The 22,785-nt window shown below is 36.7% G+C and overlaps 2 protein-coding genes across 3 annotated transcripts; one reads left to right on the top strand and one right to left on the bottom strand.

Moving 5' to 3' along the window:
- Positions 1 to 11,083: 11,083 nt before the first annotated feature.
- LOC113304718 (brefeldin A-inhibited guanine nucleotide-exchange protein 2-like) lies at positions 11,084 to 20,379 on the top strand. Its single transcript, XM_026553857.1, has 11 exons — positions 11,084 to 12,297; positions 13,933 to 14,250; positions 14,405 to 14,750; positions 14,858 to 15,280; positions 15,357 to 15,646; positions 15,872 to 16,145; positions 16,360 to 16,865; positions 16,988 to 17,309; positions 17,523 to 17,886; positions 18,304 to 18,992; positions 19,475 to 20,379. The coding sequence occupies exons 1-11, from the start codon at positions 11,084 to 11,086 to the stop codon at positions 20,090 to 20,092; spliced, it is 5,364 nt and encodes a 1,787-aa protein (XP_026409642.1). The 3' UTR covers positions 20,093 to 20,379.
- Positions 20,380 to 20,513: 134 nt separating this feature from the next.
- On the bottom strand, positions 20,514 to 22,314 carry LOC113304719 (protein DETOXIFICATION 56-like). 2 transcript variants are annotated; one of them, XM_026553859.1, is made up of 2 exons: positions 20,894 to 22,314; positions 20,514 to 20,752 (listed from the first exon to the last, which is right to left on the bottom strand). In XM_026553859.1, the coding sequence occupies exons 1-2, from the start codon at positions 22,155 to 22,157 to the stop codon at positions 20,655 to 20,657; spliced, it is 1,362 nt and encodes a 453-aa protein (XP_026409644.1). In that variant the 5' UTR covers positions 22,158 to 22,314; the 3' UTR covers positions 20,514 to 20,654. The 2 variants fall into 2 exon arrangements, with proteins under 2 accessions (XP_026409644.1, XP_026409643.1); XM_026553858.1 differs by having other exon boundaries at positions 20,514 to 22,314.
- Positions 22,315 to 22,785: the final 471 nt, after the last annotated feature.

Here is a 22,785-nt window from a genome sequence, read left to right as displayed (position 1 = left end):
TTATACTCAAAGTGATAATTGAGGTGTTGTGAATATTTGACACAATAGTTATTGCAATCCTTTATGCGTCATTCACATTAGTCCATGCTTCATGCAACAAAATGTTCATGTCATTCTAATACTTTACTGCTTCCGCACGTAACAAAACGTTACCAACTATTCAGGACAAAAGCTCATTAATGATGGTGCCTCCCCATATTAATCTCAAGCAGTTAAAGCTTATGTGAAGCTTTCTTAAGCTACTGTACAGTATGTTCATACTCATAACATATGCATATGATGTATCAAGAGAAGTAGCTTAATAAAACAAGATTCATCTTACTTGATTAAACTGCAACATGTCAGATAATGTATATGAACTTCAATATAATTTTCTGAACAAAAAAAAAAACTTTATTAGTTTCCGTATAAAACTACCAGAGAAGGTTACTGAAACCAAAATAAAGGCTACTTCTTAAGTTTAAAGTACTGGAAACAAAGGAATGAAATCTAACTCCCACTTTAAACAACTTTATATGAACTTTAGTACTAAAATGAACAAAAGTAATCAAATAATTTACTGAAAATCAAACAGGGAACTGGGAATCTAACTCTCACTAATGAACAACATCAAAAGATTCTTGTATTCCCGTACGAGATACATGCTCCTTGAAAATACAGAGGTGGAAGTCCTTTGGTTAAGGGATCAACAATCATGTAATGAGTCGAAAGATGGGATACTACAATTAGTCTTATCTTGAAATTTTCTCTAACATATAAAAACTTGACCATGATATACTTGTTGCCGCTAGACATATTATCGTTCTTCACATAGCGTACGACAGCTTGATTATCGCAAGAGATTTTGATTGGCTGGTTTATAGAATCCACAACAAATAATTTGGTAATAAAATTCTTTAACCAAATATCATGTTGGATAGCCTCGGAAAAAGCTTTGTATACTGCTTCCATAGTGGAGCATGTTTGTAATGACTGTACATAACACTTCTCGGAGACATAGAACCTCCAGCAAGTATAAAGATGTACCCCGAAGTAGATTTCAAACTATTGCGATATCCAGCAAATTTTGCATCCGAAAAAACACTAATTTAAAAAAAAATGTCCCTCGATAAGCATAGTCTTTTATTCTCTGTAGGTATCTCGGTACTTTCTTCATGGCTCTCCAATGAGCAATACCCAGATTTTGTTGATATCTACCAAGCATTCCGACTATATAACTAATATCGGGTCTATAACATATCATCAAATACATCAAACACCCTACAAATGATGCATACTCAAGAGCCTTCACCTTCCTTTGCTCAAATTCATTTTTCGGGCACTGATTCTTGCTGAAAACATATGCTTTTACAGCTGGTGATAAACTGATTCTTGCTGAAATGCTGTGGGGACCTTGAAACTAGTTTTCAAACTTGACAGTTTCGGGTGATAAATCTGTGGAGACCGATCCCATATGTACCCGTTCCCAAGCACTGTTTGAGAAGTTTAAGCGGACTTTAGAGTGACTACAAACCCAGGCCCAGTATACATCGACAATTTAAGCGGACTTTAGAGTAACTACAAACCCAAGCCCAGTATACATCTAGCGCAACGAATCAACTGTGTGTTCCGTTTTTGACGGCACATACATATGATCATAAGCGTGTTTCGTTATCAGGTACAGTAAGAGCAAAGCGCAACGAACCAATTGTGGATAAGTGTGTTTCTTTTTTGACGGCACATATGATCCAGTAGAGTAAGAGCAAAATTATTCTTAGTGAAGCCTCGCCTCGCTGCAGTTAGGAATCCACGGGTCTAGCTAACCTTGAAAACCGATTTACAAGAACAGGATTAGCCGAGGCTTATTAAGCACACAATTTAGGTTGTCCTAGGCGATGTGGGACCATTTAACAGCTGCAACAAGCTACTGATAGGGAACAACATAAGTAACTGTGAATTTAGAGACGGAGACTGAATTGGTGGGTGCTCTAGTCATCCTCGAAATTCTAAAACCTATTGAAGCACCATTATTTCGAAGCAATGGCAGAAAGTGAATTTAAATATTCACCATTTTTTTTGTTTTCTAGTTCAAAAATTATCAAATTGTTGCATTTTTGGAAATTGATTTTTGTTATGTGTGAATAACATGTAGGAAAATTCAGTTCCATACACATGCTTCAAGTTAATAGAAACAAACAGATCTTGCCAAAGATTAGAATCGTAATTTAAACCAAAGATTGAGTTTGTTATATACTTAAACAGTGCTCAATATAACTTGCGGCAGAAGAATAAGAACCAATGGTCGTAATTGAGAATGGAGTCTTCTCTTCTCTCTCAAATCTGCCACATATGGGATATTTCGTAGCAAGCTAGATGAGAGGAAGGACTCACCTTTTTAATAATAATTTATAATCTTTACCCATTACGAGAAATCAGAGATAGACAACAATCACTTTGGATTCACCGACAAGTTCGAAACTAAGAATTCGCTTCAAGTAGTTATCTTTATTCTTTATGATACGAATATCATACGCGACAAACCCAGAGTTTTTATAAAGACTGTGTTTAGTATTGACCCCATATGGGATTCACCGACAAGTTCGAAACTAAGAGTTCGCTTCAAGTAGTTATCTTTATTCTTCATGATACGAATATCCTACGCAACAAACCCAGAGTTTTATAAAGACTGTGTTTAGTATTGACCACATATGGGATTTTTGTTGGCATAGTAACAAAAATAAACCTTACATTAATTCTACCACTTGGTCAGTACAAAACACTTAATCTTTAAGAAGACATCACAGGAACACAAATAACACTATAATAACCTTCACCTAAATATAACAGCACAACTAAGCTGGATCATGAAGGCATAATGCATTCTATAAGATGCAATGTCAGTACATGGTCTCAGGTTTAGCATTACAGAAAATTCAGGCCATGTTTATACTCAAAGTGATAATTGAGGTGTTGTGAATATTTGACACAATAGTTATTGCAATCCTTTATGCGTCATTCACATTAGTCCATGCTTCATGCAACAAAATGTTCATGTCATCCTAATACTTTACTGCTTCCGCACGTAACAAAACGTTACCAACTATTCAGGACAAAAGCTCATTAATGATGGTGCCTCCCCATATTAATCTCAAGCAGTTAAAGCTTATGTGAAGCTTTCTTAAGCTACTGTACAGTATGTTCATACTCATAACATATGCATATGATGTATCAAGAGAAGTAGCTTAATAAAACAAGATTCATCTTACTTGATTAAACTGCAACATGTCAGATAATGTATATGAACTTCAATATAATTTTCTGAACAAAAAAAAAACTTTATTAGTTTCCGTATAAAACTACCAGAGAAGGTTACTGAAGCCAAAATAAAGGCTACTTCTTAAGTTTAAAGTACTGGAAACAAAGGAATGAAATCTAACTCCCACTTTAAACAACTTTATATGAACTTTAGTACTAAAATGAACAAAAGTAATCAAATAATTTACTGAAAATCAAACAGGGAACTTGGAATCTAACTCTCACTAATGAACAACATCAAAAGATTCTTGTTTTCCCATACGAGATACATGCTCCTTGAAAATACAGAGGTGGAAGTCCTTTGGTTAAGGGATCAACAATCATGTAATGAGTCGAAAGATGGGATACTACAATTAGTCTTATCTTGAAATTTTCTCTAACATATAAAAACTTGACCATGATATACTTGTTGCCGCTAGACATATTATCGTTCTTCACATAGCGTACGACAGCTTGATTATCGCAAGAGATTTTGATTGGCTGGTTTATAGAATCCACAACAAATAATTTGGTAATAAAATTCTTTAACCAAATATCATGTTGGATAGCCTCGGAAAAATCTTTGTATACTGCTTCCATAGTGGAGCATGTTTGTAATGACTGTACATAACACTTCTCGGAGATATAGAACCTCCAGCAAGTATAAAGATGTACCCCGAAGTAGATTTCAAATTATTGCGATATCCAGCAAATTTTGCATCCGAAAAAACACTAATTTAAAAAAAAATGTCCCTCGATAAGCATAGTCTTTTATTCTCTGTAGGTATCTCGGTACTTTCTTCATGGCTCTCCAATGAGCAATACCCAGATTTTGTTGATATCTACCAAGCATTCCGACTATATAACTAATATCGGGTCTATAACATATCATCAAATACATCAAACACCCTAAAAATGATGCATACTCAAGAGCCTTCACCTTCCTTTGCTCAAATTCATTTTTCGGGCACTGATTCTTGCTGAAAACATATGCTTTTACAGCTGGTGCATCTCCTGGTGTACAACTCTGCATATTAAATCTCTTGAGAACCTTATCAATGTAAGCACTTTGTGATAAGCCAAGTGTTCCAGTCTCTTTGAATTTTAATTCCCAAAACATATGATGTGTCTCCTATATCCTTCATATCAAAAGTCTTAGATAAAAAACGTTTATTATCAAGTAAAAGATGGATATCATTGCAAGATAATAATATATCATCTACGTATAACACTAAAAAGATGAAGCGTCTCCCACTGATCTTATAGTATATACATCTGTCCATGAGAGTTTCCTTAAAACCAAAACCAATAATGGATTGATCAAACTTCAAGTACCATTGTCGTGAGGCTTGTTTCAGGCCATAATTGGCCTTCTTCAACTTACAGACTAGTTGTTCTTTTCCCTTTAGCTTAAAACCACCAGGTTGCTCCATGTAGATATCTTCTTGCAGGTACCCATTTAAGAATGTCGTTTTGACATCCATTTGATGGAGTGCCATGTCAAAATGTGCTACTAATTCCAACACAATTATAAGAGAATCCTTCTTTGAGACATGAGAGAAAGTATCTGTATAATCAATCCCAGATTTTTGATTGCATCCCTTCGCGACTATTCGTGCCTTATCTGTTTCCACATTCCATTTAGAATCTCTTTTTGTCTTGAAGTTCAATGACGTTAATGCCTTCTGGTCGTGACATGCTCCCAAACTACATTTTAAATCCATTGATTTCATCTCCTCTTTCGTAGATACAATCCATTCTTTGGAATTATCACTACTCATTGCTTCAGAGTAGTTTACTGGATTATTTGTTTCTTGAATGTTACCTTTTGTAAGGTAATTCTGATAAATGTTGGGAATATTTGATTTCCTTTTCCTACTTGATCTTCTTATCTCTGTAGGTTCAGAAGGATGGATATTTTCTTGGATGGATACTAGGGGCTCAACTACTTGAGGATTTATAGTTGCAGTAACATCAATGTTTAGAGGAGGAGTTGGTTCAACCATAATTGTGGTTGTGATATATAAAACATTTGAATTTGGAAAAGACATTTAGTATCACAAATGGTGGTAGATCATCCATAAATTCTTCAAACACCACTTCTCGATGATCTAAACTTCCACCATCAAATTACAGAAACCTAACATTATTCGTCTCTATAATTTGGGTAGATCTAGTTGGGCAGTAAAAGCGAAATCCTTTAGATCTTTTCGGGTATCCTATAAAACAACAAGTTAATGTTCTGGGATCTAGCTTCTTTATGTCAGGATTATAGAGTCTTGCTTCTGCCGGACAATCCCATACATGCATATGATTCAAACTTGGTTTTCTCCCTGTCCAAAGCTCATTTGGGGATTTTGGTATCACTTTACCGGGAGCCCGATTGAGCAAGTAGACAGCTGTTTTCAAGGCCTCTCCCCATAGATTTTATGGTAAATCAAAATGACATATCACACTCCTAGCCCTATTTTGATAGGTACGGTTGCGTCTTTCGGATACACCGTTCTGCTCGGAAGTACCTGGAGTTGTGTATTGTGGAACTATGCCATGTTCTTTAATATATTTAACAAAATTTCCATGATTTACACCGTTTTGATATTCTCTACCATAATACTCTCCCCCTCGATCAGAACGAACAATTTTAATTTTCTTGTTCAATTGTTTTTCAACTTCCAAATGATAAATCTTAAACATATCTAAAGCCTCAGACTTGTGATGAACAAGGTACACATATGCGTACCTTGAAAATCATCAATGAAAGAAATGAAATAATGCTGACCGCCACGAGAAGGAGTAGGAAAAGGTCCACATATGTCTGTATGGATTATTTCCAAAAGATTAGAACTACGAATGGTGCTTAATTTTCTAGTTTTCATCAGTTTCCTTTAATGCAGTCTATGTAAGTATTAAAATCACTGAAATCTAATGATTCCAGTATTCCATCTGTGACTAGCTTCTTTAAGCGTACTTTAGATATATGTCCTAGTCTTTTGTGCCACAACATCGACGATTTTTCTTTAAGAATAGATCTTTTAATTCCAACAGAAGAAGTAGCAAAGGAATCTACTGACATGCATAATAACAATGAAGCATAATAAATATCCAAGGATAATTTATATAACCCATTAATTAAAACACCAGATCCAACATTTTGCGTATTAAATCTAAGTGAGAGTTTACCACCTTTAAGCATAAAACACAACCAGATTCATCCAATCTTGAAACAGAAATTAAATTGCGACTAATACTAGAAACATAGATGGTGTCTACCAAATCTAACACGAAACCTCCATCTAAATAGCCTAAAAATCCCAACTCCTTTAACTTTAGTTGGATCCTTATTCGCAAGAAACAGTTTCTCCTCAACCCTTGGTTTCCGCTGGCTTATGAACCCCTGTAAAAAATTCGAAATATACACAGATGAACCAAGTCCACCCACCAAGTATTACTAGGAGTATCTAATAAATTTGTTTCAAAACTAACAAAGTCTAGATTACTACCTTCTTTCTTATTTAACCATTCCTTGTACTTATAAAAGCTCTTATTCATATGCCCTTTCTTTTGACAGAAAAAACACTCAATCTCCTTCGATGGTTTTGGATTGTCTCCCTTAGACTGACCAATAGAGTTAGGAACTTGGTCAAATACCCTTTTATTGTCAGTAACAACTAGTTCAGATCCACTCTTCTTCTTAAAGGTTTCCTTAAAACCCTTTTTCTTGAAAGTTTTCTTATGTGTTCCACGATAGGCTAAATTTACAGACTCAACCTTTCCTTGCTTTTGTCCGTCATCATCCATCACCCAATGAACAATCAACTCATTTACAATCCACTTATTTTCTTGCACATTGTAGTTCACTTTGAAAGTTTCAAAGGAACGAGGAAGAGATGCAACAACTAAATGAATAAGAAAATCAGTACCTAAGTCCATTTCTAACTCCTTAGGTGAAATTATAAGCTTTGATGATTAAGGATGTTCTTGTTAGAGCATTGCTCGGTCGAACTCATAAGTGTTGCTATCTCAATTTTATTGTCAAATTTAGTTGTCAAAACTATATCTTGATTTATAGTCTACAATGAATTAAGTCTCGGACTAGGATAAAAATGTATTTGAGAAACAGAGGATCACGGCAGTCATCACTGCATTCTACCGTTTGAAGGCGAAGATCAACCGAAGCTTTTGGAGAACTTCATCAACAAAAGGTAAGTGAAGACTGAACCACCTATTTCTCAAGTTATATTCACTTTTCTATAATTGAGACGATGTCGCATAACTAATTAGACTATTATGCATAAACAAGAATTTCGAGTCAAGTTTATATTGATAACTAGTTCTCGAAATATAATGACTAAGATTAATGAACATTAGTTCATACTTGATGAATTTCGGTTAATGACAATTTATTATTCGGAATCAAACCCATGATTCAAGTTTCATCGTTCGAAAATAGCCTGGAACAGTGATATGTGTCACTGATGTTATTCGGGAATGTTTCGAATCGATTTAGATAGAAATATAGAACTACTATAGATTCAGATACAAGACAGTGTTATCAGTCTTATAAACTGGGAAAACTGTTATAAGTCTGAACCCGTTTTACATGTACTCGTACGCATAGCAAAGTAGTTATATATATATCGACTTGCATATTTTTGGTACACATATCCTTATGCACATCATGAGAAAATTTGTTTAACTTGTGAACCGGATCGGTATGCATACTCGTATGCAAACCATTTAGGAACTGTGGTCACGGAACCGGGTTAGTATCTAAACCGGTACACATACCAAAATAGTTTTGTGTTCCTGACCTCGGTTGTATATCCAAACCGGTACGCAAACCAAAATAGTTCCATGGACTCCAGATTCGGTCGTAGTCTTAAGGTATCCATATTGGTACGCATACCTAAATAGTTTTGTGGATTCCGGAACTTGGTTTGATTAAATGTTTACAAACCGGTACACGTACTCTGACTGACCTGAGTCACGAGCGGCTCTGGTATTTGTACTTAATGCATTTACTAACCATGTCGATTATTTTCAAGGCAATTAAATTATTTCTGCGAAATAATTAACATTTGATCAATTCTCTAAAAACATTAGACTTATTTGATCACATGATTGCGACTCAAGATTAATGTCTTAAGTGTTCATGAAAATGAGTGTTAAGCTTTTAAGTTCAAATCGGCTAGAAACTGATAACCACCTTGAACATGGTTTTTATACACGGTTCGGTTACAGTTTCACCTAACAAGAGTGTGTATATCTTGTTTATGTAAATCAGATTTAAAGATTCATATATCGGTGAATATTGTTTGCTTCGTTCCAAAGCTATCTTAGCTTAAACCTAAAGCAACTTATGCTTTGAATGTCTATAAAAGGGGAACTTCAAGAAACTGGGATCTTTGAATCCCGACATTACTTTTTGGTGTGTCCTAGTTGTAACTAGAGTCGTCCTCTTCCTAACCCTTTTAGGGTTTAGCAACTACAAAGACTTCATAGGGATTTGTGAAGCCAGGTCTAGTTATCTTTCCTTGACAACTCGAGTATCCTGATCGTGATTGATTGTTGAGCTGCTCACTCGATTAAGATAGATAGAAATCATCAAAGTTCTCTTCGTCTCAAACTTTGTTGATTGCACAAGTTTTATACTTGTGAGGTGAATAATAATCTAATTGTATATGTGAGGTTACCAAGACTTTGTCTATTGCTATCGATTTCCAAACCACCCAGATCGAAATCTTTTTGATCGTAATGAAAATCATATATAGGCTTAATCTGTGGGAGGCAGATTTGGTTTAAAGTCTTCAATTGAGTTGAAGCAACTCTTAGTTGGTGTGACGTCAGCTAAGGAAATCAATTGCGCGGAGTCCTGCTGGGATTCAAGAGGCGTAAGGAGCGCGACTGTGTCTTAATCGGTGGGATACCTTTTAAGGCTCAACTACATTCCATTCCGAAGTTAATTGGTAGTAGGCTAGTGTCTGTAGCGGCTTAATACAATTTGGTGTTCAATCTAGACTAGGTCCCGGGGTTTTTTCTGCATTCGACTCTGAAATTTTGAGAACTGAGGAAACTCAATTTCAGAGATAGTTTGTCAACTTCGATATTTGTACTTGTCGTGGCTTTTGGTATCAAGGAATAAGATCGATCACATTCCAACCTTCAACTGAACTTTTCCATATCATTCTTGTTTTTCGAATAGTTGTTGATCGTAGAGTCTTTGAGAGGAATAAAAGATGGGAGTTCAATGTAAGGATAATACTAAACTAATAATAATATAGTGTGGTGGTACGTTCTTGGAGCTTAACTTATCAGGTTTCCAACTAATTTTTTTATAATAATACTCGTTATCCGATAATAATATAGAAGGATCGAGTGGTCTAAATAAGTTTAGATTAAAAACATGATTAACATGAACAAATCCCTTAAAGAGTCCCTTTAACCCCAGTTGTATGACAAAAAAAACAAACAAACAAATCACTTGGTCAATTCTATTAATTGAGAAGATTTATATTTAAATTTCTTCTTACTTTTTCCCTCTCCTCAACTCAGACCCGTTTCCCCCTATTAACGACACTCATTTTGGGGTGGATAGACCGTTACAATAGGACATATATGTATATAAAGTTTCCTTGCCCATTTCCTTTACGGGGCATGTATCGACGATTTATAATAATTAGGCGGAAGTGATACCACCTCATATAAAACAAACAGATCCTAATTGGCGAATCATTAAATCAGTATCACCCGACTAATAGTGGTATCCCTTCTATAAATCATGCATACATTGTTTCGGAAATGGCTAGTTTTTTTTTTTTGTTCTTTTTGAAGTATGGCTGGGTATATCAAGAATTTACGGAACAAATTACACTTTTAAGATGGAAATGGAGGAATGCACGTGCAAAATACGTGTCTGTCTGTCCACTAATATTGGTTTATCACTTCACTTGTGATGGAAACTTTGCTTAGAAAACTATTAGTAATCCAATCGGATTGATCGGAGATGCTGGGAGTCTGGGACTGGGAGAGTAATACATTATCAACAAAAAATCACGCAGTCAACCACTTCTCTTCCACCGAGACCTTAACCCACGGTCCCCAAATTAGCCCTCCCACTTACCAGTTACCAGTACACTTTCTTAATCAATCCATAGCTAATTCTTTCCATAAGTGCACCAAAAATCTTTGCATCAGTATGACGCCAAATTAGTGCGAAATTTATGACCATCATTAAATGTCATTTACCCGTCTAAAGTTGCAACTTACCGTTACTTTGTGCTACTTGTAGTACAGATATCTTTCCAGAAACAGTATTAAAATGAACCTTGAAATTTGCAGGTGCCACATTTAACGCCGACCGGCCAAAATAAACACCCGTGCCGGCTAGTGAAATGCTCCGCACGACAGCGATGTCCCTCCGCATTTCGTCATTTACTCCGTTAATTTCCATTAAAATTCCCTCAAGGGTATTTTAGTCATTTATGACAAATGTAAATCTAGTCTGAAATTTTTTCACACTGAACAAACACAATCTTTTCTTTCTTTCTTTCTTTCTTTTTTTGTTTTTGTTTCTCTCTGTGTAACACTATTTCCCTACTTGGAAGAAGAAGAAGAATCAAAAAATATATTCACAGCCATGAAAACATCACTGATCTGAACTCAATTACTCAAATCAGGTAAGTAAGCTTAAACAAACTTCATCCCCTTCCCCTCTAAAACCCTGGAAAAACTTTGGTTCCATCAAATTTTCCTTTTACATTTTCGTTCATTTTTTTTTTTAAGATCTGTAAAAGAAAATCTCAGTTAGGGAATGGCTTCTTCGGAAGCCGATTCCCGTTTAAGTCTGGTACTAACTCCAGCACTAGAAAAGATTATTAAAAATGCTTCATGGAGAAAACACTCTAAACTGGCTCACGAATGTAAATCTGTAATCGATCGATTATCATCATCATCAGCAGCAGCGAATGAGGTTAAATCTCCATCAACACCTCATTCTCCTACTGAATCTGAACTGAATACAGCTAATATACCTGGTCCGTTACATGATGGAGGACCAATTGAATTTACATTATCTGAATCTGAATCGATTCTTAGTCCATTGATTACTGCTTGTGGATCGGGGTTTTTGAAAATTGCTGATCCGGCATTAGATGCGATACAGAAGTTAATAGCTCATGGTTATATTCGTGGTGAAGCTGGTCCAAGTGGTGGTCCAGATTCAATACTTTTATCAAAGTTGATGGAAGCTGTATGTAAATGTCATGATTTAGGTGATGAAGCTGTTGAATTAATGGTATTGAGAACGTTGTTGTCTGCTGTTACTTCGATTTCGTTACGGATCCATGGTGATTGTTTGTTGTTGATTGTGAGAACTTGTTATGATATTTATTTGGGAAGTAAAAATGTTGTGAATCAGACTACGGCAAAAGCGTCTTTGATTCAGATGTTAGTTATTGTGTTTAGAAGAATGGAAGCTGATTCTTCTACTGTACCGGTTCAGCCGATTGTTGTGGCTGAGTTGATGACACCGTCTGAGAAATCTGATGTGGATGGAAGTATGACTCAGTTTGTACAAGGTTTTATTACTAAGATTATGCAAGATATTGATGTTGTCTTGAATCCGGTAGCACCTGGGAAGAATTCAGGAGTAGGTGGACATGATGGTGCTTTTGAAACTACCACTGTTGAGACCACGAATCCTGCGGATTTGTTGGATTCAACTGATAAAGATATGTTGGATGCTAAGTATTGGGAAATTAGTATGTATAAGACTGCTTTAGAAGGGAGAAAAGGAGAGTTAGCAGATGGAGAAGTGGATAAAGACGATGATTTGGAAATACAGATTGGTAATAAGTTGAGAAGGGATGCGTTTTTAGTGTTTAGAGCTCTTTGTAAACTATCCATGAAAACACCTCCTAAAGAGGCCTTGGCTGATCCACAATTGATGCGTGGCAAAATTGTTGCTTTGGAATTGCTGAAGATTTTGTTAGAGAATGCTGGAGCTATCTTTAGAACTAGTGACAGGTATTTCTTACTTTTCCAGACTCCCTGTGTTAATGCTGCATTTGATGCTTCTTTGTTGATTGAGCTTTAGGTTTTCACTAACCATGTCCAGCATAATGTCTTAGACTTTTAGGTTCACCCATACATGACAAGACATACAGTAGAAAATAGATAATGATTACATGAGTAGAATTTCTCTATCCCTGCAAAATGTATTGCTTATTTTTTACTTTTCTTTTTATAATGACTATGAACTTATAGTCATCCGCGTAATGATAAATAAAAACACAAAACATTAATGTCATATACAAGTTGCACATGGAAGTAGAGATTCCTAACTTAGTCTTGTTTAATGTATGCTGGCAAATCTTATTGGTGGATTGATATTGACAAGTTTTACTACTTCTTCCTTCTCTTTCTGTGTATTTTGTTCAGTCTTGTTAAGCATATAGCTAAATCTTAGTCCCGCTATAGATTGCAATTTCTACTGTAATAAGCTGTTATGATTTGATTAACTAAAAGCCATAGTTTGAATCTGACATGTAAAAAGTCTCTGAATCCTGCTATTTTTCTCCTTTCTTTAGGTTCCATTCAGAGTTCTAACTAGCTTAGCAGTTAAATATCTCACAAGGTTGTTAAATCCTAAAAGGCCCCAGTCATCAAACAAATGACGAGGTCCTGTTAGGAGCACTGTTGTCTACTGAGTCAAAAGTCGATGTATTTATTGAATACATTACGAATTATTGACTGGAGTTCGTGTTTCATCAGTCATTATAGTTCTAAAAAATGAAGAAGATTGAATGGTAATATAAAACAAACAATAGCAACACGCCCTTATTCACAACTGTTTTCATGAGGAAGAGATTTTGTTATCTTGTTGAATACTAAGAACTTATCTCTAGTTTTGCAATTATGGATATAATATGACTGTTACAACCATGTCTTTTAAACGAGGCTGTACTGTTTCTTTCATAACACCATTGTTCTAGTTGTGTCACCCTGAATTTAGAAGGTTTTCTTAAGAATAGAAAAAAATTACAACATTATACTGGTATCTAGAAGGGTGCAAGGCCTCTGCTCGAAGAATTCATCCTTTTCATACATAGTTGTCGCCCTTCCATCAATTACATATAAAGTCTGTTAACTTATTAAATTTCGATGTGTGTACTGAAACCTTAAGATATTCTTCAGCCATTGATCAATCAAATCTTAACTCTAGCATTATTTTACTTCAAGAATAAATCCAAGAGACAAGATAGCATATGAAACAATCTTGTAATAAGTCTATAAAATTGTACATTTTATTGCCAGTTCCTGTCCAATATAGGTTTCTATTTGTCAAAACAAACAAACAAAAGAAAAACACACCAGACATCAAAGATATTCTGAAACTGTATTCTGGAGATACATTTTATTTTATACTCTATGATCATCGCACCTTAAGTCACTTAAGGAACTTATGTCCAGTCTTATTGTGTGTAAATATATATGTACACACTATATGTATGTTTGTCCTTCACAGGCTGTTCCAGTTTGAAGGTTTACCTTTGAAATTATCAATCAAGCGAGTAACTTCGATTATGAACTTTGTTGATGAATTAGTTGGATACTTGGATTATGATACAAGTTCTGATGAATTTTGGTTGTTATGGACAGGTTCCTAGGAGCTATTAAGCAGTATTTATGTCTATCATTGCTGAAGAACAGCGCGTCCACTCTAATGATTGTTTTCCAGCTTTCTTGCTCCATTTTCATTAGTTTGGTCTCGAGATTTAGAGCTGGACTGAAAGCAGAAATTGGTGTATTTTTTCCTATGATTGTTCTTAGAGTTTTGGAAAATGTTGCTCAGCCTAACTTTCCACAGAAGATGATTGTGCTGAAGTTTCTGGAGAAGCTTTGTGTTGATTCACAGATCTTAGTGGATATATTTATTAACTACGATTGTGATGTTCATTCATCAAATATATTCGAGAGGTATTGTTTCCTTTTTCTTACCATTTCAAGCGTAAGCAATCTAGTGGTACTTATTTTTCATTGCCAGTTTAGTTTTAACCCCCAGGAACTTTGACCATTCTTGTCTTACTATTATACTGACTAGCATGTTTCCTCATCTCGCTGTCCCTTATAGGATGGTTAATGGACTTCTGAAAACGGCTCAAGGTGTACCTGCTGGTTCTTCCACTAGCTTATTGCCACCACAGGAAGCCACCATGAAACTTGAGGCGATGAAGTGCTTAGTGGCAATTTTGAGATCAATGGGTGATTGGATGAACAAACAGTTGCGCATCCCTGATGCTCATTTTTCCAAGAAGTTAGAGACACTAGAGAACGGTCCTGAATCTGGAATTCATTCTCTGGCAAATGGTAATGGTAGTGAGCTTGCTGAAGGATCAGATTCTCAGTCTGAAACCTCCAGTGAGGTCTCTGATGTTTCATCTATTGAGCAGCGTCGGGCATACAAACTAGAGCTTCAGGTTGGTATTCATATGCTCTTTCCACATACAATATCTCTGGTTCTATTCTTGTGCATTTTTGTGCTTCTCGTTATGTTTCTGTTTGACCTAATGTAAGTCTCTGGCAGGAAGGTATTTCTCTTTTTAATCGAAAACCTAAAAAGGGTATTGACTTCCTTATCAATGCTAAGAAAGTAGGCGAGTCCCCAGAGGAGATAGCTGCTTTCCTCAAAAGTGCATCTGGTTTGAACAAGACTTTGATTGGTGATTACATAGGAGAGAGAGAAGACATACCTCTAAAAGTGATGCATGCATACGTTGATTCCTTTGAATTTCAAGGAATGGATTTTGACGAGGCAATCAGGGTCTTTCTACAAGGATTTAGGTTGCCTGGTGAAGCACAGAAAATAGATCGCATCATGGAAAAATTTGCTGAGCGCTTCTGGAAATGTAATCCGAATGCTTTTACCAGTGCAGATACTGCATATGTTCTTGCTTACTCGGTGATATTGCTCAACACTGACGCACATAATCCCATGGTTAAGAAAAAGGTATTTTTTCTCCACAAACTAATTGCTTTAAAGAACATATAAATATGAGCACTTAATCTGTGAATTTATGATGCAGATGTCAGCTGATGATTTTATAAGGAATAACCGCGGCATAGATGATGGGAAGGATGTACCTGAAGAGTACTTGAGATCCTTATATGATCGCATTTCGAGAAACGAGATTAAGATGAAAGAAGATGATTTGGCTCCTCAGCAGAGGCAGTCTGTGAACTCGAACAGCATATTAGGCTTGGATAGTATTTTGAATATTGTTATCCGTAAGCGAGGCCAAGAGCATTTGGAGACTAGTGATGATCTTATCAGGCATATGCAAGAGCAATTCAAAGAAAAAGCTCGCAAATCTGAGTAAGTTCACTGAATTATGGATACATGAATAGGTCAAATCTGAGTGCAGGAAAAATTGATTCTCAATTGATACTTGCTGGTAGAACATCTCTTCTTAAGTTGTTCGACAATTTTTTTTTCTTTCGTCACTTCTTCCAAGCCTGCCTCCGTTCTGCAATATTATCAGCAGAAGTTTGCAACTTGTTTAAGGTATTTTCTTGATTGGATTCCTTTGGCAATCTGTAGGTCAATTTATTATGCAGCAACTGATGTGGTGATTTTGAGATTCATGATCGAGGTCTGCTGGGCTCCTATGTTGGCCGCCTTTAGTGTTCCACTTGATCAAAGTGATGATGAAATAGTGATAGCTAAGTGTCTTGAAGGTTTCCGCTATGCAATACATGTTACTGCTGTGATGTCCATGAAGACTCATAGAGATGTTTTCATTACATCACTTGCAAAATTCACTTGTCTCCACTCACCTGCAGATATCAAGCAGAAAAATATAGATGCAATCAAGGTATGTGCTTGGTATGTCATGTTCGTTAACTACTTTTTAGGCTAACATTATGCTTGTCAAGCTTTATCGAGTTACACTGTTTCTGATTTTCTCTTTTCGAGTTCAGTTGTGCCAGTCGTGCAAATAGATAAATATTTGAATTGTATAGTCTTTCAATAACTATGAAGTGCTTTCAGTGCAATAGATGTGAGCTCACTATTGTTGCAATCCACAGGCAATTGTTACCATCGCAGAGGAAGATGGAAATTACTTACAAGAAGCCTGGGAGCATATTTTGACTTGTGTATCCCGTTTTGAACATTTGCATCTTTTAGGAGAGGGTGCTCCTCCAGACGCAACTTTCTTTGCAGTTCCTCAAAATGATCAAGAAAAATCAAAGCAGTCCAAGTCCACAATGCTTCCAGTATTGAAAAAGAAAGGGCCTGGAAAGATTCAGCATGCAGCTGCAGCTGCAAGAAGGGGATCATACGATAGTGCTGGTGTTGGTGGCCACTCTTCTGGATCAGTTACATCTGAACAGATGAGTAATTTAGTTTCTAACTTAAACATGTTGGAACAAGTAGAAAGCTCCGAAATGAATCGCATATTTGCTCGGAGCCAGAGGCTAAACAGTGAGGGAATAATTGATTTTGTCAAAGCTCTCTGTAAGGTGTCCATGGATGAATTGCGGTCTACTTCTGATCCACGAGTTTTCAGCCTTACCAAAATTGTTGAAATTGCGTAAGAAGCATCCCCTTTTCTGCTCTGTTTCCTGTCTGACATACATCATCAAATGCATCTAGATTATACTGCTGCCAGCTTTATGTAATGTGAATTTTTTTCTATCCTTTCTTCTCTTGCAGCCACTACAACATGAACCGCATCAGACTTGTGTGGTCAAGCATCTGGCTTGTACTATCAGATTTTTTTGTAACCATTGGCTGCTCAGAGAACCTCTCAATTGCTATTTTTGCAATGGATTCATTGCGTCAACTTGCTATGAAGTTCTTAGACAGAGAAGAATTGGCTAATTATAACTTCCAAAATGAGTTCATGAAGCCGTTCGTTGTTGTCATGCGTAAGAGCAGTGCTGTTGAAATCAGAGAATTAATCATCAGATGTGTCTCTCAAATGGTTTTGTCTCGTGTCAACAATGTAAAATCGGGATGGAAAAGCATGTTCATGGTATTGATTCAGCTCCCTTTTTTTGTTTTGTTCATGTGTGTATCATTGTTGTTCTTTCCTTGGTAAGAGTTTGCCGTTTGCGTACCATAAAAGAAAACATTTTTTACTACTTCATGATTATATTTTTCTTTTAGTGTTTGTCACTCGCAACCCTTTTAACGTTAAAGGAAAATTAACGAGTATTTGTGACCTTGTTCACTCCGAAATTTTCAGGTGTTCACCACTGCAGCATCTGACAACCACAAAAACATTGTGTTACTCGCTTTTGAGATCATTGAGAAGATTGTTCGTGACTACTTCCCGTATATAACTGAAACAGAAACAACCACATTTACAGACTGCGTGAATTGTTTAATCGCTTTCACTAATAGTAGATTTGATAAAGATATTAGCCTCAATGCAATTTCATTTCTACGCTTCTGTGCGGCAAAACTCGCGGAAGGAGATCTTGGTTCCTCTAGGAGTAAGGACAAGGAGGGTTTAGGAAAAATCACTGCAGCATCTCCTGGGAAAGACGGAAAACAACATAGTGCAGAGTTCCCTGATCACGTATATTTTTGGTTTCCCTTGTTGGCTGGTAAGAGACATGCATTTGAACAAGTGTTTTCTGTTGTGATTGTTAGGCATACAACGTGCAGATATTGGCTGGGTTATGCTGTATCGAAAATTTGTCTTGGATTCCTGTCATAGTATTTTGTAGTTTACTCCGTTTCTGACAGTTACAGACATATATATGCTCATAAGAAAAAGAAAAAAAAAATAGAGTACGGAACACAGCTTTAGACTGTATCTAGACCACCTTCAATCTGGTCCTTTTGGTGTATTTTCCTCGATAAAATCATTTTTTCCGCTGTGCTTGATATTGGGGATCCCGGTCAACTTTGTGGCCTAACAGTTATAGTTGTACATTCGGGACATTCATACATTCTCTTTGCATATGGAAGCATATCATTGGAAACATGGTGATTGAGTTTTCTTTGTTTCCTTTTGGCAGGGTTGTCGGAACTTAGCTTTGACACGAGACCTGAGGTCCGGAAAAGCGCTCTGCAAGTGCTGTTTGATACTTTGCGCAACCATGGGCATCATTTCACGTTGCCTTTGTGGGAAAGAGTTTTTGATTCAGTTCTTTTTCCCATTTTTGATTATGTACGGCACGCTATTGATCCTTCTGGTGGACCCTTACCAGGGGATGGACTTGAAATTGATACAAGTGAGCTAGATCAAGATGCATGGCTTTATGAGACATGCACACTGTCCCTGCAACTAGTTATCGATCTCTTCGTCAAATTTTATGGTACCGTTAATCCGTTGTTAAGTAAAGTGCTGCAGCTATTAATAAGTTTTGTCAAGCGTCCACATCAGAGCCTTGCCGGCATTGGAATTGCTGCGTTTGTTCGTCTAATGAGCAATTCAGGAGATCTATTTTCTGAAGATAAGTGGTTAGATGTGGTTTCATCTTTAAAAGAAGCGGCAAATGCCACGCTTCCTGATTTCTCTTATGTCCTCCTTGATGGGGACAATGTGGCTAGAATCAGCAAGGATTCTTCAACCACTTTAGCGAACGGTGAAACAGCTGATTCTACTGCAGCTGATGATGATCTAGAGAATATGAGATCTCGCAGGATTTATCAATCAGTTAATGATGCCAAGTGTCGTGCTGCTGTTCAGCTTCTGTTGATTCAGGTAGTGCAGTTTTATATTTTTCATTTATCTATGGCTATACTCTTAAGTTCATGTTCTCTACTTTGATAGAGAGGCATCTACTTTTTCCTCCTAACTGTGAAGTTGGAGTATAGGTGGTTAGTTTTTTCTTGTTCGTCGATGTTAAGTGGCACTGAGTTAAAGAGTTCGATAAATGATTGAAAATATCTGAAATTGAAAATACTTAGTGCTCTGAAGAATACTTTGGATGTTATGTACACAAGTAAAGAGTCGTCTTAAGAATAGTTAGATCTCCACTCTCATTAGATCCCCATGTTGACTAGTTATCGAAAAAGTGACTAAATAATTTCTAGTTCACCCTCGCCGATACTTACAGTTGTGTGTGTAGCTTTATGTAGCTTTCAAGGAGCTTTGATTTCTCTTGTAGCGCAATATTGAACTACTCATTAGCTCTGGCTTTATGCATGTATGTTTAGTCTGACCTTTATTCTACTATCTTGCAGGCCATGATGGAGATCTACAACATGTATAGGACTCAACTTTCAGCACAGAATACAGTTATTCTGTATGAAGCTTTACACTCCATCGCATCTCATGCTCACAAGATAAACATCGACAGTGATCTTCGATCAAAATTACAAGAACTGGGTCCCATGACTCTAATGCAGGATCCTCCTTTACTACGTCTAGAAAATGAGTCCTACCAAATATGTCTCACATTGTTACAAAACGTTGCAAGAGATAGGCCAGACAGTGAAGAGGACATTGAAGTTGAGACCTACCTTATTGATCTCTGTAGAGAAGTATTGCAAGTTTACCTTGACACAGCACAGCCACATCAGCAATCTGGGCTGTCCACTTCAGATAATAAAAAACCCCGCTGGTCAATCCCACTTGGTTCAGCAAAAAGAAGAGAGTTAGCGGCAAGGGCACCTCTTGTTGTTGCTACTCTCCAAGCTATATGTGGATTTAGAGAAGACTTGTTCAAGAAGAATTTGACTAATTTCTTCCCACTATTTTCAAGCTTGATAAGTTGTGAACATGGGTCAGGTGAAGTTCAAGCGGCGCTGGGTGACATGCTCAGTTCTTCAGTGGGTCCAGTTTTGCTTCAGTCCTGTTGAGGTTAGCGAAAGCCGCTTCGGTTTGAGGTTGTATGATATCTTTTCTGTTTCTTTGTGATTTCTTTCAATCTTGTATTTCTTCTTCTTGTTTATCATTTGCAATCACCATATGCAGTATAGGTTAGTGTATGAAGAGTAAGAAGAATGTTTTTGATTGCGCCCCAAGTGTTGATGGATTTGTCTCTATAGGTTGAGAGCATCTATTCAGAGTTCAATGTTGTATGTTAGAAGTTATATTCACGTCACGTGATTTTCTTATAGAAGTTCAAAGTTAACAGTCATGAAAATCCTACTTCCCAAAACAAAATTCCTTTCTGTTACAATAAGTGTTGTCAGGATTTCAGATTTCGGTTTCATGATCGTTCAGTCGACTTAAGAACAGCCAACTTTTAGGTTTGTCGGGATCTATTAACAATGAACAGAAAGAGGGGAAATTATTTGTCTTCACACTATGCTGTTATTGTTATGGCTTCATATGAAACAGAATATTGTTCATCAAATAAAAATTAGTGATTTCTCACACTTACGGATTACAGACGGTATGCATATTTTTACAAGAGTCCTAGCTCCAATCTGCAGTAGAAATCTCTTCTTCGATGACAGCAGCAAGTTTATGTGCTTTATCAGCTTCCTTGACCCAGTCAATCCTCGCAACAAAAACTAGCAACAGCAACAAACAAGAAATCATCCCAACTAAAAATCCCAACAGTAAACCACTTAAGTTCATCCCAGCTTTGAAAGCCAAGATTACACCTAGAGGCAAAGTCATCAAGTAAAACCCTCCAAGATTCGCATACATACTTAACCAAGGTTTAGCAGTTCCTCGCACGATACCTGCGATAACTGCCACTGGAAAATTAACTAGCTCCACCACAGCCATAAGTGGCATAATTCTTTTCACACCTGCTACAACTCCTTTATTAGGGGTAAATATAGGACCCCAAATTCCTCTGGCAGCTACCATTACAGAACCACCAACGAAACCAGAAAAGACACCAACACCCAAAGATACATAAGCTGATTCATAAGCAATCTGAGCCTGGTTTGCTCCGAGTTCATTAGACACCCGCGTCGATGCACAAGTGGCTAGTGATAACATGACCGAGTATAGTAGATAATCGAAATTTAACACTACTGCTAACACTGAAACGGATCGTTTAGCATCAGGTAATCGTCCAGTTAGTAGGACTAAGATCTCAAGGCACCACCATTCAAGACAAGTTGTTAGACAGCATGATCCAGAGAGCTTTACCAATCTTACCCAATCATGGATTCTCTGATCCAACCAACCTCCTCCTTTCCATCTCTCTCCATTTCTTTTTTCTGTCAGGAAAACATATACAACCAGAAAAATCACAATGAAAAGATCGGTTAACGAAACAGCCATTGCAACTCCTTGAAGACCCTTTGATCTCGATAAGAAGATGTTGAGAGGAACATGAAGAGCTAAGGCTAGAGCAGATGTTACCATGTTAGGAATTGTTATACCTTGAGAATTCAAGTAGGTTCTAAGGGGACAAAGAAATGAAGTAACAAACAAGTCAGGTAGAAGAAACAGAAGATAATCTTTAGCTACAATTGATATATCTCTTTGTTGGCCAAAGTGAATTAAGATGTTATCAACATGAATCCATAAAAAAGAAATAGGAAGTGTTGCGAGTAAGAGAAGAAAGGTAGTCATCAGAAGGGTTTTGTGAAGAAGCTTATAGTTTTTAGCTCCAAATGCTTGACCACAAATAGGTTCCATGGCTCCACATAATCCATTCAAAACGGAGAACCCAGTAACATTAGCGAACGTTAAACCAAGAACTCCACCAGCTAGTTGGAGTTCACCGAGTCGGCCTAGAAACGCCGTTGTTACAGCTATTTTCAAAAACCATGTTAAATTCATGGCCACTAAAGGAATACATATACCTCTTTGTTTTTGTAGCTCTGTAAGGATGGTTCTTTTGAGATTCGTTGGACATCGTAGCAGGACATATGGAGATGATGAAGGTGTTGCCTTTTCTTGATCTTGAGTAGAGATTTTCTCTTTTGGATTTTCTTCTAGTGGAGTTGCAGACATCTTTGATGTGCGAAGTAGGTAGATGGGTTAATTTTCAGTCTCTCTATATTTATATAGTTCTTTCTTTTAGACTGTTAGCTACTTAGTTACCTAGTGCTTTTAATGTGATCACAGGAGGATGAAAGCATGTATTGTGAAAGAATGCTGTTAAGTTTAATCTAGTAACTGATGATAGAGTAATTAGGATGAAATGCTTATAAGTGCATGGTGACAACGAATTTATCTTCTTGGCTGTATCTCATAAACTCTTTCCATTTCTAGAAAAAAGTTAGTAAAACGAAAAAGTGATAGTACCTCTTTTTGAGACGTTAAAATAATATGAATGAGGTTTTGTACGACCGACTAGTATCTGAAACAGACTCCAAAACGGATCATTTTACCTTCCAAAGTGTATTTATTATTTGTCTCGTGCACCCTAATATTATTATCGTGTGAGATTAAGCCATTTGCGTGAAAAAAGTTCACGGGATATTCGTGTGAATTTTTATATCCCGTGAACTTTTTCCGGCAGGCGTAGAACTATTTAATATAGAATGAAATGTGCATTATTTAGTTTGAATGTTTAGTTGGCAATTTGTATGCATTTCCTAAAAAATAACCAAAAGAAAAAGGGAAAAAGGAACTGCAT

The sequence above is a fragment of the Papaver somniferum genome, chromosome 8 (assembly GCF_003573695.1).
Source record: "Papaver somniferum cultivar HN1 chromosome 8, ASM357369v1, whole genome shotgun sequence".
Lineage (NCBI taxonomy): Eukaryota > Viridiplantae > Streptophyta > Magnoliopsida > Ranunculales > Papaveraceae > Papaver > Papaver somniferum.
The sequence above is the reverse complement of the archived record's forward strand: the minus strand, read 5'-3'. Positions and strand labels throughout refer to the sequence as shown.